Source organism: Mus pahari, chromosome 20, assembly GCF_900095145.1.
Source record: "Mus pahari chromosome 20, PAHARI_EIJ_v1.1, whole genome shotgun sequence".
Taxonomy (NCBI): Eukaryota; Metazoa; Chordata; class Mammalia; order Rodentia; family Muridae; genus Mus; species Mus pahari.
In genome coordinates this window covers 4,294,990-4,310,433 of record NC_034609.1, presented here as the reverse complement: position 1 = coordinate 4,310,433, position 15,444 = coordinate 4,294,990, and the positions used below count along the sequence as shown (strand labels likewise).

At 40.4% G+C, this 15,444-nt stretch overlaps 1 protein-coding gene across 1 annotated transcript in view; it reads right to left on the bottom strand.

The window, feature by feature from the left end:
* Window positions 1-15,444, bottom strand: part of Otud4 (OTU deubiquitinase 4) — a 46,273-nt gene that overhangs the window by 26,647 nt on the left and 4,182 nt on the right. The window contains exons 2-7 of the mRNA XM_021220816.2: window positions 14,136-14,219; window positions 11,172-11,222; window positions 4,338-4,384; window positions 3,667-3,739; window positions 1,887-1,968; window positions 62-98 (exon numbers count right to left, since the gene is read on the bottom strand). Coding sequence (XP_021076475.1) covers window positions 62-98; window positions 1,887-1,968; window positions 3,667-3,739; window positions 4,338-4,384; window positions 11,172-11,222; window positions 14,136-14,219 — 374 coding nt within the window. The remainder of the gene's footprint in view (window positions 1-61; window positions 99-1,886; window positions 1,969-3,666; window positions 3,740-4,337; window positions 4,385-11,171; window positions 11,223-14,135; window positions 14,220-15,444) is intronic.

The window sequence follows — 15,444 nt, the reverse complement described above, 5'->3', positions numbered from 1 at the left end:
AAAAAAAAAAAAAAATCAAGTACTCATGGAGTTTCTATAAATCACAAGGAAGTTTGCTCACCATAATCCAATCTCATGCTTTACCTTTACAAAATGAGCTAAAAAGAGATTTACAATATAGATTCTTAGGGGCTTGAAGATGGCTCACCTGGTAAGTGCTTGGTAAATAAACATTAAGGGTTTTGAGTCCCCAGAAAAGGCCAGGTGTGGCACCAAGTGCTTACTTATTATCCTAGCACCAAGGAGGCAGAGGCAAAAGGAGCTTTAGCAGTTGCTGGCCAGACAGCTTTAAGAAGTGACCTCTGGCTAGGTTCAGTGAGCGATCCTCTCAAATGTAAGCTGGAAAGCCACCAAGGACATCCAATGCTGACCCCAAGCCATATCACTTACGGTCTACCTCAACATTTACACATATGCACACATAACACAAAAGGGGAAAGAAAAACATGAATGAAGGCTGACCTCTGGCTTCCATATGCACATACATACTCACACATACAAGCCTAATATGCACACTCACAGATAATATAGTGTAAGTCATCTATGAAGGAAAGAATAGATTTGCTCAATTAAAATATGAGTTCTGCTGGGCGTGGTGGCGCATGCCTTTAATCCCAGCACTTGAGAGGCAGAGGCAGGCGGATTTCTGAGTTCAAGGCCAGCCTGGTCTACAGAGCTCCAGGACAGCCAGGGCTACACAGAGAAACCCTGTCTCGAAAAAAAAAACAAAGAGTTCTACAAGTCAGGCAGTGGTAGCACACACCTTTTGTCCCAGCACTCAGGAGGCAGAGGAAGGTGGATTTCTGAGTAAGAGGCCAGTTTGGTCTACAGAGCAAGTTACAGAGCTGCACAGAAAAATCCTGTCTCAAAAAACTAAAAGGAAGGAAATAAATAAATAAATAAATAAATAAATAAATAAATAAATAAATAAATAAATAAATGGGACAGGGAAATTTTTAATACTAAAAACTCAAAAACAGGTGAGCTGTAAAACTCATTTACTACAATAAACTCCCTGAAACTCAGCCCACTAAGAACCCGTGCCCAGTCTAACGAATCCCCACAATCCTCTCACAAACCATGTGTCTGCTCCCAGACTCCTAGTAAGAGGAGCTCGAACCTCAAACTCACCCACAGGCAGTAGAGGGAAGGCAAGCTACAAAGGCTGAAATGTCCTGACTCTGACGAGCAAGAATGGGGAGATACAGCCCAAAAGATAGCTCAATATTTCCACCTCAAAAGCATGGCTTATACTTTTAAAACATTTACTTCTCTTACTTTTATTAATCTCTTAAGACTGGAGAAGAAAGTCAAACATGGTGGTACTTGGAGTATTTGGGAGGCAGAGGCAACTCGTTCTCAGTTCAAGGTCAGCCTGATCTACATAGGACATTCCAGGGCAGTCTAGGTTACATAAGTGAAACTGTCTCAAAAAACAGAAAGGAAAAAAGAAAACAAGCAATTACATGTGCAATACTACTACTCATATGAGGAAAAACAGGGAGTTTAAAGCAGGAAGGGCTGTTTCTCTCCTCCTTAACCAGCATTCTTATATGGGGGAAAGGGGAATTTAGCCAACCAGCAAATATTTGGAAAAACCTGTAGAAACTAGATTTCACAATGAGGTCGCAAATATTACTGAAATCTACTGGGTAGAAGCTACTGTGCTGCTAAGCATCCTACAACGCACAGGGAAGCACCCCAACGGAAGAATCTGGCCCCAAATCTCAATAATGCCAATTGTAATACAATCAAATGAAGCATTTATTCAATCACTTGAATTTTTTCAAAGCTCTACATTGACAACTTGAAAAAAGGACATAAACCCTTACTAAGGCTATGAGGCTTAGACTCTAATTCCTATATGAAGACAAGATGATACTTACACTGACACATAGCAGAACTGTCTTTATATGTTATAGGATAGACAATGTCATAATGATTTCCATTTGAAAAACACAGTAACACCTGAAGGGAAAGCAAGCAACATTTCAGTCAATCACATTTAACATTCACAAAGCAGACTGTCTTCAAAGCCTCTGAATAACACATCCTCAAAACCCTGTGTCAGAAATAACACAGCTCCAGTGCTGTCAGCCTAGTCCACCACAGTATGGTGAGAAACCAGGTAGCACTGTCATAGCCAAGTCTGTTGTTTTTGAGACAGTCTCATGTGTCCTAGGCTGGTCTCAAACTCACTGGCTAGTGGACACTGGCCTTTAAACTCCTGACCCTCCTCTGCCCACCTCTCCAGTTACAGATAAGACCCTGCATGCCCATTCTGAACATGTTTATAGAACCACAAAAAAACAGTAAGTCATAAGTGATTGCAAACATCTCCCCAGCCCAGCATTTAGGGAGGCTGAAGCAGGAGGATCACAGGCAAAAGCCAATCTATAGAGAGACCATCTCAAAAAACTAAAATAAACACCAGACATCATATATGATATCAACTACTTAAAGAACAAGAAAGTTAAGACGTGGTTATGGTTAGGTTGTTAAGAGCACTTACTGCTGCTCTTACAGAGACCCAAATTTGTCTCCCAACACCCACATCTGGCAGCTCACAACCACCTGTAACTGCAGCTCCAGGAGATCTGACACCTGTGGACTCTGAGCATCTGTACACTAATGCACATAAGCATACACGTAAAAATAAACAAACAAATAAATAAATAAATCTTTTAAAAAGAATAGTTAAAAGACTCTAAGAAATCATTCCAAGTCAAGTTCAATGATAAATGTCTATAATCATAGCACACAAGCTAAAGCAGGAGAATTAAGATTTTGGATTCAATGGGACCTTGGAAAGAGGGGAAGGAAAAAAGGGAAAAGGAGAGGAAGAGGAAAGAAGAGAAAGAGGGAGGAAGTGATAAATAAGGGAGAGGAGAAAGGAAAAGGGGAAGTGGAAAGGAATGGGAGAAAGGAAAGAAAGTGTTCTAAAACAATATTAATGCTAACTTCTATGAGACAGAATCAACAATCGCTTTTCCTGATTCTTAAACAGTAGCATTTTGCTCATTCTACCCCCCACTTCATAAAAGTAGAAGTGTCCTTCACCTTGGCCTGCATGATTTCGACAAAGTAAAAGTCTCTTACAGTGAATCGGCTTTTTTTTTTCTGGGTTTCCTAAAACTTTTCCACTGCTTCTTCTACTTTATGAACACATGATGCAGTGATACCATTGCTACTAAAATTACCTTTACAAAGGGAAATACAAACAGCAGGATATGTCTGGACACAAAGCAGAGCTGACTTTCACAAGCTACTTAACTACTTATTAAATGTCATGATCAAACAGTAAGAATCTTGGTCATAGACATAATGCTTTTTAAACGACATGATTAACCTAACTTGAAGAAATAATACCCTAACTTTCATATAGCACTATTTTAAGAGTCATTTAAATTTAAAAGTACAGCTTAGGATCCTAGTCACGGTAGCAACTAAGCAGCTCTTCTAATTAAGTACTTTTTTTTTTTTTTGGTTTTTCGAGACAGGGTTTCTCTGTGTAGCCCTGGCTGTCCTGGAACTCACTTTGTAGACCAGGCTGGCCTCGAACTCAGAAATCCGTCTGCATCTGCCTCTGCCTCCCGAGTGCTGGGATTAAAGGCGTGCGCCACTACACCCGGCCTTAGGTAATTTTTAATACTTCAAAAAACTCACCTTCTCAGGAAAATTATTTTCAGTTACATGTGACGGAGAAACATTTGGCTCCTGATATATTACAAAATCTTTCCTGAAAATAAAACTCAGATATTACTTTTAAAAGAATATATTTCATGAATTGAAGTTAATCATTTATCTGTATATAAGGCAATGTTCTAGGCACTGGTAAGCATAAAAAAAGGAAAAAAAAGAAAATGAAATAACTGTACTATAAAACAGCAGAAGTACGTTTTCTAAAAATTAAAATTTCAAAAGAATTTATATGTAAGCTCTACAACATGAATAACTTCAAAGACAATTCTAAAAGGGAGGGCTTGCTCTCAAAGAAGCTGTAGACCAGCACCTGAACTGTTCCTGAGCCAGTCAATGTCACTGGCCCCAAGAATAAGCCCTTTCTCTACAAAGCTGACAAACAATAGTTTTTAGGACATAGTCTAGTATTTTCTGTGCCTTTTTCAAATATCCCTCAGGAATTAAAACATTTAAACAGTGCTATCTAACCATCAAATTCCAACTGATGCAATTAAACAGACTAAAAACCTTAGGGAAGGTCTTTGACAACTGAGATATAAAACACCATTGAAGTTTTAAAAATTTTAGTAGAATGTAATATATTAATTTTCCAGTTATTTTACTTTACTGTTTTACTTAAGTATTCTACAGTTTACCTGTACATAAGAGAAAGGGCACTTATTTCCACTTGTCCTACCCACTCCTGTATTGAGGAAAGAAAAGTTGGCATGTAAGTATTCACTTTTTACAATATATAGATCATACACATTCTCTATATACACCTTTTTTTTTTTTTCCAAGACAGGGTTTCACTGCATAGCTTTAGCTTTCCTAATACTCACTCTGTAGACCATGCTGGCCTTGAACTCACAGATCAGTCTGCCTCTACCTTCTGTGTGCTAGAATTAAAAGCATGCACTACCACTGTCCGGCCATAAACACCCTTTGTATTAGTATACCTCTAGTATATTATTATTAAGAACAGAGTTGGAGAGATAGCTCAACAGATAAGCCATCTTGTTGCTGTTACAAAGGAACTAAGTTTTGGTCCCCAGGACAAACTAACTCCAGTTTCAGGGGATCTGCCCGCTTCTGGTCTATTAGGGTGCTGCATACACATGGTGCAAAGATGTACATACATGGCAGCAAAACATTCATCATATTCATAAAATACAAGGTATTTTTTTAAGTCTCTAGTGGGACAATGGGGAAAGATGCTCAAAAAACATATATCTACATGACCAGATGTAACTCATTATAATAAAAATTTAACAGAAAACCCCCTCAGTACGAGGAACAGGAGTCATCTGTGTAAGTTGAGAACTCACCTATAGCAAGGGCTATCTTCTAACCCAGAACTCAGAAGCTTGGCACGAGGCCAGGAATGAGATATAGAATTCACCTTCAGGATGAATCAAGGTACAAAAGAGAGCATCCTAGAACAAAGGAAATCTGTCCTGCTTAAAGTCACTTGAAGCCTTTCTGGTACACATAAGGAAAAAATATTAATGCCCCTGCACTTCTTTGACTCAGCAGTTCAAAGTCTGTAAAATTTACCCTGTTGGAATGTTTTGTATGTCCACGAAAGTATATAGGAAGGTAGAATAATGCAACATATTTGTCACAGTCTTAAATTTTCCAAGGACTTCAAGTAATAAACTCTGATTTGTCCACGATATAGAACATACACTGCAAAGGAGTAACATGAAAGATCTCTCCAGCATAATAAGTTAAAACAAAAAGTAAAAATAAAATCTTTTTGAAAAAACTAAGCTATATTATCTGCACACATATGTGCCCAGAAAACTGGATGGGTGTGCTAGGGTTTGGGACCGTGTAAAACCTGGTGTCCGCTGCTGAAGTGTTTCAGGAGCTCTAGAGCCTACCCTACTTGGACAAAGTAGGGAGGAGGAGGCCCAGGCTAACTTCCTGTTCCATCTCTGCTTCCTGGTCCTCTGAGATGTGAGCAAACATCTGCCACACACTCTCAACTACCACAAACACCTCAAACCTTAAACAAAAAAAAAAGAAGAAAAACAAGTCCTCCCCTTTTCCCTCAAGCTGTTCCTTAATAGGTATCTGGCCACAGCAACAAGAACACTAATGCAAACATACCCTAAACTCACAGCAGAGACAGGAAATCCAAGACAAAACCAATCATTATGTACCTGTCCCTACAACCTTGTAACGTAAGACTGCAGCCCTGGGTGAGTTGTGAAAGCAGTAGTCTTAATACTACGACACTAGGAATGAGCTGTGATAAACTAACCCCACCACTTCCAAAGCAAAAGCAGCATACAGAAGAGCACTTTAGACAATGCTGTGACTTCTGAAACAAACCTACGTTTCACTAGTGCTTTCAAATCATCTTTGGTTTCAAAGCAAAATAGATGACACATACTGAAACAAATCTTTTGAAATAGGCCTTATCCTAATAATCAGAGCTTCTCATAAATAATTCCATGTGATACCCTCTGCCAGAGAAAATTCACTGGTAGGAGACTGCTTAGCTCTCCTCACTTATGGAACAAGGGCCATAGTAAATTTAAAAATGTCAACTTCAAACTGGAGAGATGGCTCAGGCATTAAGAGCACTGGCTCTTGCAGCAGACCAGTCTTCAGTCTTCAGCATGCACACAACACAGAGGATTACAGGGAATTCAGGGTCCTGTTCTAATGTCCAGACACAAATATGCACAGTGCATATACATCCATGAAATTAAAACATGAACATAAAACAAAATCATTAAAAAAAAAGTCTGCCAGCCTTATCTAATGAGAATGTGTCTCCTTACAAGTAACCTTCCAAATAAATTGTATTATAGTCTGCATAAGCAAAATGGCCATCACAAAACATTATCCTACTAATTAAAAACCATCCATCAAATGTTAACTTTTTATTTCCTAAAAGAAAATGAGCCAAGAGGTGGTGGCGCACACCTTTAATCCCAGCACTCGGGAGGCAGAGGCAGGCGGACTTCTGTGAGTTCAAGGCCAGCCTGGTCTACAGAGTGAGTTCCAAGACCTGTCTTGAAAAACCAAAAAAGGGAAAAAAAAAAAAAAAAAAAAGAGGGGAGCAGGGGAAAAAAAGAAAATGAAAAGTCAAAACAAAAATTGGAAGAAAGTCTTCCAAAATCGTACTGCCAATACAGGGCTTACATGTAAAGAAAGAACTTTTAAAACCCGAGATCAACAACAATCAAAATAAAACAAAACAAAAACAACAACAAAACCATAATTTATGAACAAGCATCTTATCAGCAGAGATACATGGATAGCAAGTAAGTACTTTAAAAATGTTCATCACCATGCAAATTAAAATCACAATGAACACTCAAAACCGTAGAGCTACACGGCTCATAAGTAAACAAAACTGTACAGCCACTCTGGAAAAGCTGGAAAGTTTCTCATTAAGCTAAATATATATTTAGCCTATGACCCAACAATTCCATTCTCCAAGAGAAAAGAAAGTCCAATTCTAAGAGCCTACAAGTGGGAAACAGCCAAGTATGAATTATCAGATAAGGTGTGTCCATCTATCCTAAAGGCTAACTCCCTACAAAATAGCAATAAAAACAATGTGAATGACTCTTAAAAGTATTCCCATTATGTAAACAAGCCAAACATGTAAGACCACAAACTATCATAAAAGCAAGACCAATGACTGAACACTCCATAACTCGTGCTGGCGATTTGTGAACTAAGCTGTGGATAAATGTTAAATCCATATGGCTGGAAAAGAGGACGTCAATTTGACTAACAGAGTTTCTCTGCGTAGCCCTGGCTGTCATGGAACTCACTCTGTAGACCAGGCTGACCTTAGAATTCAAGAGATCTGACAGCCTATGCCTCCTGAGTGCTGGCATTAAAGACATGTGCTACTGCACAGCTTTAAAGAAAAAAAGAAAACGAAAAAAATGACTCCTCATGACAAACACTGTAAAAGTTCTCCTGACCATGTGGGAATTAAAAGGTTGACCACAATAGAAACAGTGTAGAGTGGTGGTCACAGAGCCTAAGAAGCAGGAAAGGAGAGCATAAGGAGAAAGGGTAAGGAGTAGCAGTCTCCAGCGCCTAACGCACAGTGAGAGCACCACTGGGGCTGGGGACATTTAACTGTGCATTTCAAAATACTAATTGGGGGGGAGGGGGCGGGGGGTGAGATGGCTCACCACATGGTGGCCCACAACCATCCGTAACAAAATCTGATGCCCTCTTCTGGAGTGTCTGAAGACAGCAACAGTGCACTTACAATAAATAAATAAATAAATAGATAGATAGATAGATAGATAGATAGATAGATAGATAGATAGATAGATAGATGAATGAATGAATGAAATAATTTTAAAAAATACTAATGGAGACTACTGTAAACGTTCCCAAACAAGAAATGATGATTCAAGTGACAGATTCACGCCAACATTCCAAATCTGACTATTACACCTTGCAAACATCTACAAACATACCCCCAAAATATGGGTAATTGTTATGCACTAAATAAAAATGATTTAGCTATTTTTAAAAATTAGAAATGGATGTCTCTGGTCTCATCTACCTCAAGTTATTTTCATCCAGGCATGCTGATAGCAAATCTATAATCCTAGCACTCTGAAAGCAAGGGGAGGGGGAGTGGCAATGAGTTCAAGGTCAGCCTGTGCTACAAACAGTGAGTTCAAGGGCCACATGAGCTACATTAGTTAAGCTCCATGTCAAAAGACCAAGGCCAAGGTATACAGCTCACTGATAAATCCCTGTCTAATATACACGAAAGTCTGGGGGCCAATCCTCAGGACTGCAAACTAATAACATTTTTATATAATATGTTTTTAATCTACCAATCCAGGCAACAAAAATACTGAGCATTACTTTTGCCTCTAAGTCATCACTGAATACAACATACAGAATTCTAAGATCAAAGAGATAAATCCAGGTAGAAAGAAAAAATAGATGAATAGAGAAGTGTTATAATAATGTTGAACAGGGTACCCATAATTCTCACTTCTTACCTCAAAACCCTTAAATGTCTTTCCAATAAATAGTAGACACCCAGACTTCAAGGCCTTAGTGACTTACAATTTAGGATGGGAGCCAGAAAGGAATCTACATTTTCAGCACACACACCAGCTGATACAGTCAATAGGTGACATTGTGAGAATTACTAACTCATGGGCCCAGCCTGCCCTCCAACTTATTTATTTTGGTTTTTCTAGACTAGGTTCTCTGTGTGGCCTTGACTGTTTTGGAACTCTTAATAACCAGGCTGGCCCTTGAACTCAGAAATCCACCTGCCTCTGCCTCCAGATTAAAGATTAAAGGTGTGTGCCACCATCTTTTTCTACTACCACTTACCAACACATGCATCATGCTCCACACAGGACTGTTCTCTCACTCCGTCTTACTCAGTTTTTACTGCTTAGAATGCCCTTCATCCAAAGCACTGCTTATTTAGACCTATTCAGACTTCAAATATGCACTCACTCTGAGAGCCTTGTCTACTGAGCTGTAAAGGCACCTGAATTAACCCTTCTCCCACCTGTATTTCTTCTTTAGATTTATTCTTATTTATGAGTATACTGTGGCTGTCTTCAGACACACCAGAAAAGGGCATTGGACCCCGTTAAAGATGGTTGTGAGCCACCATGTGGTTGCTGGGAATTGAACTCAGGACCTCTGGAAGAGCAGTCAGTGCTCTTAACCTCTGAGCCATCTCTCCAGCCCCCATCTGTATTTCTAACACATGTACTTTCCTAATTTACAGCTGACTCCCTGCCTATTACAGAGAAATCCTGACTACATCCCTCCAGTGTCTAGCACTGGCCCTGATGCTCCAGATCCATCAGACACACCAATCGTGGAAGCACTCTTCCTCGCTTGGGTTATTCCCTTTACCCTTACCTCACTCTTCATAGCCTTTTCCTTTGCCAATATTACTTTTTTAGACTTTATCTGTATTTTATGTGTGGAAGTATTTGCTTACATGTATGCAAATGTACCACACATGTACCTGGTACCCACAGAAATCAGAAGAAGTCAGATTCCCTGAACTGGAACCATCATGTGTTAGGAACCAAACCGAGGTCCTCTGCAAAAGCAAGAAGTGCTCCTAACTGTTGAGCCATCTCCAGCCCCTGCCTGTGTTACTTCTAACACACAGGGGAGGATAGGAATTCCTAAAAGCTTCTATGGTGTGGTTATGCTTAGGAGTCAACTAGACTGAATCTGGAATGAGCTAAGATAAACCAAACCAGTGCTGTTGCATGCCCACATTTCCCAGAAGACTGCTCGTGTATCCATCCATGTGCCCTGCTGCTGCCTTTCACTGATATTAGAACCAGTATCTTCTGATGTGAAAGGAAGATTACAGCACCACCCTCCAACACCCAAGCCTTTAGCACCAAACTGGGACTGCTGAGGGATCCAGTACTATGGACATGGCCACAGCTCAGGTTCTCAGGCTCTCCAGCATTCAGACAGCCACTGCTGGACTACTGGGTTCAAATCATGAATGGCACCCAAAAAATGCCTTTGATAATATGCACTCATTTCCTCAGTTCTATCTCTAGAGAATCTTAACTAATTCATACCCCATGACATTTCAGGCTTATGGTGACAGAAATACAACATGCTAAGAAAACACTGCTACTAAGCTGTATATATATATATATATATATATATATATCCTTAGCCTATATTCTATGATACGGAATTTCAGTAATAAGTTTTTTGTGGGGAGAGGGGAAAGGTTCAAAACAGTTTCTCGGTGTAGCCCTGGCTGTCCTGGAAGTCGCTCTGTAGTCCAGGCTGGCCTCCAACTCAGAGATCCACCTGTCTCTGCCTAAGTGCTGGACTTAAACCTGGCTGAGTGAGAACCTTTCAAGCAAGGAGGAAGGGAGGAAGGCTGGTTCTCTCTCAGTATGACTGATAATGAATGGTAGGAGCTGACAAACCTGTCACCTTTTTTTTTCCAAGTCTTTGCTCCCTTCACAAGCTGATCACAGGAAATGGCACCCCAAAGAAGAACTCTCTGCTCTCATTTCCCTAAAGAAATCAAGCTTCATCCTATCCAAGCTGCACATATAGCCTAACAGATCATTCCAAAAATCATCTACGCATGGAATTACAGATCTTATATACTACATTCATATGCCATGACAAACACAGAAGACAAGGCTCTCTCCTCAAAACAAGACAACTTCTAGAAAGAGCTCCAATCAACTTTCTTTTTTATTATTTTGTTTTGTTTTATTTTAAGCCAGGATTTCTCTGGGTAGCCCTAGCTGTCCTGAAACTAGCTTTGTAGACCAGGCTGGCTTCAAACTCAGAGAGGCACCTGTCTCTGCCTCAAGGTATGTCACCAACCAATTATCTTTCAATTAAACACTACACAAAGGATACAGTCACTTCAAGTGTCACATAACACACTACTGATTTTCTGTCAAAGAATTTTACACATATTTGGATACTCACAGCAGAAATAAGATTGCACATACCTGTGGGTTTTCCAAACGTTTTAAATATTCTTCAAATGACCCTTCTATAAACTGTAAGACAAAATATATATATTAGGGGCCTGGAAAAGTGTTTAGCAGATACATATCACTTCCTGCTTTTGTAGAAGACCTTGTCTCAGTCCCCAGCACTCAGAGCAGGCAGTACACAACCACCTGTAACTCCGGCTCCAGGTGATCTGTTATATGTGTTATACACACATGTATTCTTTTTTAATTCTAATAGGAATACTATCTAAGAAATATGCCAAACAACATCAGGTTTACTGTTAAAGTTCACTTTGAGTCACTGAGCTCTTATACACATCTAAACTTTATCAGTAATACTAAAAAGGTATTCATAATGAGTATCTGTATAAATACTTAGGTAACAGTAATAAATATGCAAAAGAATTGAAAGGAAATGTTGCTGGGAAAGGTTTCCAGGAAGATGACGACTCAAGGTAAGAGCTAGGCAGAACTCAGATGGGCACAGTGGAGCAGCCACTATACAGAGTGCCAAAGTAGCATGAGAAGACCACTGTGAGGAAGATCTGAGCAACATAGCCAATGAATCGGAGTAACCTCGTAGAAGGCTAAATGAGAAGATAGCAAGTACGGGCTAATTCACAGCAAGCCTGGGAAGGAAATAAAACAGGAATTTCAAACAAGAGAGAAAAGAAAATCGCAGGCCACTGCTGATGTCATTCTGAACTGAGGAGTCCCACAACAACCCTTTCAGGTTCATCAGGCAAACGAGGCAGAGTCAACCATCTGAGCAGCTATGCTAAACCCAGACGAGTTACAGGAGATCAGATCATTTCAATCAAGACTTTTATTTTACAGTTTGTTTTATTGTCTCTATCACAGAATAACTTTACTTAGTCTATACCCAACCATTTTCTTCCATGATAGCAGCTGACAAATCTGAAAAGGTGCTGTGGTGGTTTGAACGACGGCCCTCCCCACACTCATACATTTGAATGTTTAATCTCCAATCAGTAGAACTGTTTGAGAAGGGTTAGGGTATGTGTCCTTGTTGGAGGAGGTATGTCACTGGGAATGGGCTTCGAGGTTTTAAAAGCCCGTAACAATTAGCTCCGTCCCTACCTGTGGGTCAGACATAAGCTCTCATTACTGCTCCAGTACCATGCCTGCCTGTCTGCATGCTCCCATCCATGATGGCCAATGAGTTCTACTACCCTACACAACTGTGAGTCCCTGTTGGGTCTCGCCCGCCAGCCTCTAAGCATTGTATTGCGCCCCTTGCAGACACGCTAAGAGTTGCTCCCTGGAATCCCGGATCTGGAATACAGCGTCCTCATCACGGCCCACTGTCATCGCCCACTCGTCGCCCGGACCAACCACCAATGTCGTCACGCCTGCTCAATTGGACCCGCCTTCTGGACACAGCTCCGCTGAGGACCGGACCGCGTGCCATTGCGCCATTGAGACATTGCGCCATTGGGACTGAGAGACACACTCAGCAGAGACAATGGGACATGCGGGAGAGGGTTGGGTTCTCCCGCATGTAATTAATAAATAGTATTCTTTCTTGTAGCTCATCTCTATTTTCAGGAAGTTTAGCTCTGCAGTACCAACCCACCCCAAGGTGTTTTCTGCTCACGCAGACACGGCGCCGGTGTGCGTGGCGCAGAGAAACATTACAAATCCCAAATGTTTACATTCTTTAATAAATTACCTAGGTTATGGTGCTTTGTCAAAGCAGTAGAAAATTAACTAAAGCAAGTGCTAAAAAGTATTTCCATCTAACCACTAAGCTCAATTTTATTTAATTTGCAATAGTAGTTAACTTAGCAAAAGTGATCCATTTAAACCGTAAAATCATCCACCTTCTTCAAGATCTTTTCAACACCTACAGCATATTTTCAGATCAAGAATTCTTCTACAAATTGTATACTATCAAATTTTAAAACTCTCTTAAACTCTAACACATACATTTTAAGTGCCTCCCTATGAGTTATTTGTCAGGAAGGCCTCAAAGATACCAAAATGAATACAAGCTACTGCCACCGTTCTTCACAGCCCACCAGAACGGCAAGACCCAACTTTTGAATACACCACGAATCTGGATTGGGGCCCACAGAGAAAGAAAGCAAGCTAGAACTGACCGAGAACCTTTCCCCCTTCTGGCTAGCTTTTATAATGTCAGAAGGTATTATTCATGAAGGCTGCTGGGAGAAAAATACCAGTCTTCCCCAGCCCTGAACCCACGAATGCTACAATACTGACTTGCCAGACAAGAATACCCACTGGTCCAATAGATGCCTGACTGTTTGGGGAATAACCAACTGCTTTCTGATTAGATGAAACCTGCTCCAGGAAGGGAATTCATTCCTTCTGAACAACGGCTAGGGATGTCACAGGCACTAGGGGAACCAACAGCTGTTCATTTGCTAAACAGACATGTATCTAACTGCCTTATAAACGCTTATGTTTATACCTGGGTCTCTGTGTTACAGTCACCTGGGTCAGAGAAGCCAGAGACCAACAGAGACATAACTTGTAAAAGTGATGAGAATGAGTGATCTACCCTAACAGAGACGTCTACATCTATCAACCTCCCCACCTCCAAAGATGAGGGAACAGAATCTGAAGGATGAAGAGGGGCACTGTGAAATGCTGTCTTCTAGACACAGCGCAGACTTCTGCACTCATAGACAGTGGTTACTCACACAACTGGAATAGTCAAAATTCCAGTATGGATAGGGGAAGGGCTCACAAGAACACACTCTAGCTGAGAAATTACTCAATGAGTTATTTTTTAAAAGAAAAAAAAAAAAAAGGAAATAGATACAGTCAAATTATAATATATATACATTTATGAAATTCTCAAGAAAAAAATTACTTTAAAATGTCTAGCCTGTGAAATATCAACTAGAATATTTCCAATGGTCACAATGTAAATCCAAATAAGGCACAATCTTATCTGAGGTTAACAATTACCGCTTCAAATTTCTCTCTGTTCTCTCGAAGGTAGCGGATACAGGCCATCCTAACTTCCACATGTCGAGACTGAGAGTGCAATACCTAAAACAAAAAAGCAGCACGTTATTAAGCACTTCCTCAAAAGCGAATTGAAGTGTGACAGCCAACAGTTAAGCCTGTCCATTCCCTTCTGTAACTTTTTATCTTTACTCATTCTAACCCTTCCTCTGAGCACTATGACATGACACACCAGTGGGCTGAACAAGAATGGCTCCCATAGGCTCATTTATTTGAATGCTTGGTGACCAGTAAAGCTATTTGAAAGGATTAGGATTAGGAGATGTGAGGTCTGCACTGCATGGCTCCCCGCAGTCCCAGACTATGATGTATTCTCAGCTACTCCTCCAGTGCCTCCCTACACACCATGCTCACCATGATAATGCACTAAATAAACTGAAACTGCAAGCAATCCCCCAATTAAATCACTAATGCTTTTGTAAGAGTTGCCTGATCATTACGTCTTCTCACAGCAGTAACAGTGACTCAGATATATAAAAAAAAAAAAACAGCTCTATTAGCCTAATATCTTTTTCTTTTCTTAAGTTATTCAAGATAGGGTTCCTCTGTGTAGTCCTTACTGTCCTGATAATTGCTCTATAAACCAGGGTGGCCTTGAACTCCAACCTACCTCTGCCTCCCAGCCCTAGAATATCATTCTATAAGGAACGTGTCACCATTTCTCCTAAGATCATTAAAATCACTCCTCTGAGGACACGGTGGTGCTCCCATGAGGCAGCCTTCTACATCACTCTGCTCCTCACAAAGGAGAAAAGAATCCCTGCTAGGGATGCTGGGGCTCCTCCTGTGCTTGACTGTTGTAAAAGACAATGAGATCCAGACCTGGTGGCCCAGACTTATAATCCAGCTACTAGAAAGTCTAAAGTAGTATATTTTCATATTCGAAGGTCATCCGGTCTACTCCAGTCCAAGCAACTGAATGAGAGCCTGTCCCAAAAGAACGGAAAATCCTTTGGGGCTGGATATGGTGGTGGCTCACCTTTAATCCCAACACTCAGGTGGCAGAGGCAGGTGGATCTGGGTAGATCAGGTGGCAGCCTAGTCTACAGAGAGTTAGTACAGGACAGCCAGGGCTACATAGAGAAACCATGACTGGGAGAGAATTAAAAAAAAAAAAAAAAAAAAAAAATAAAACTCGAAAAAAAAAAAATTAAAAAAAAAAAAAAAAAAAAGAATATAACTCGATGGAGGATTCCAGCATATACAAAGCCCGAGTTCAACCTCCAATAGCACAAGGAAAAAAGTTATC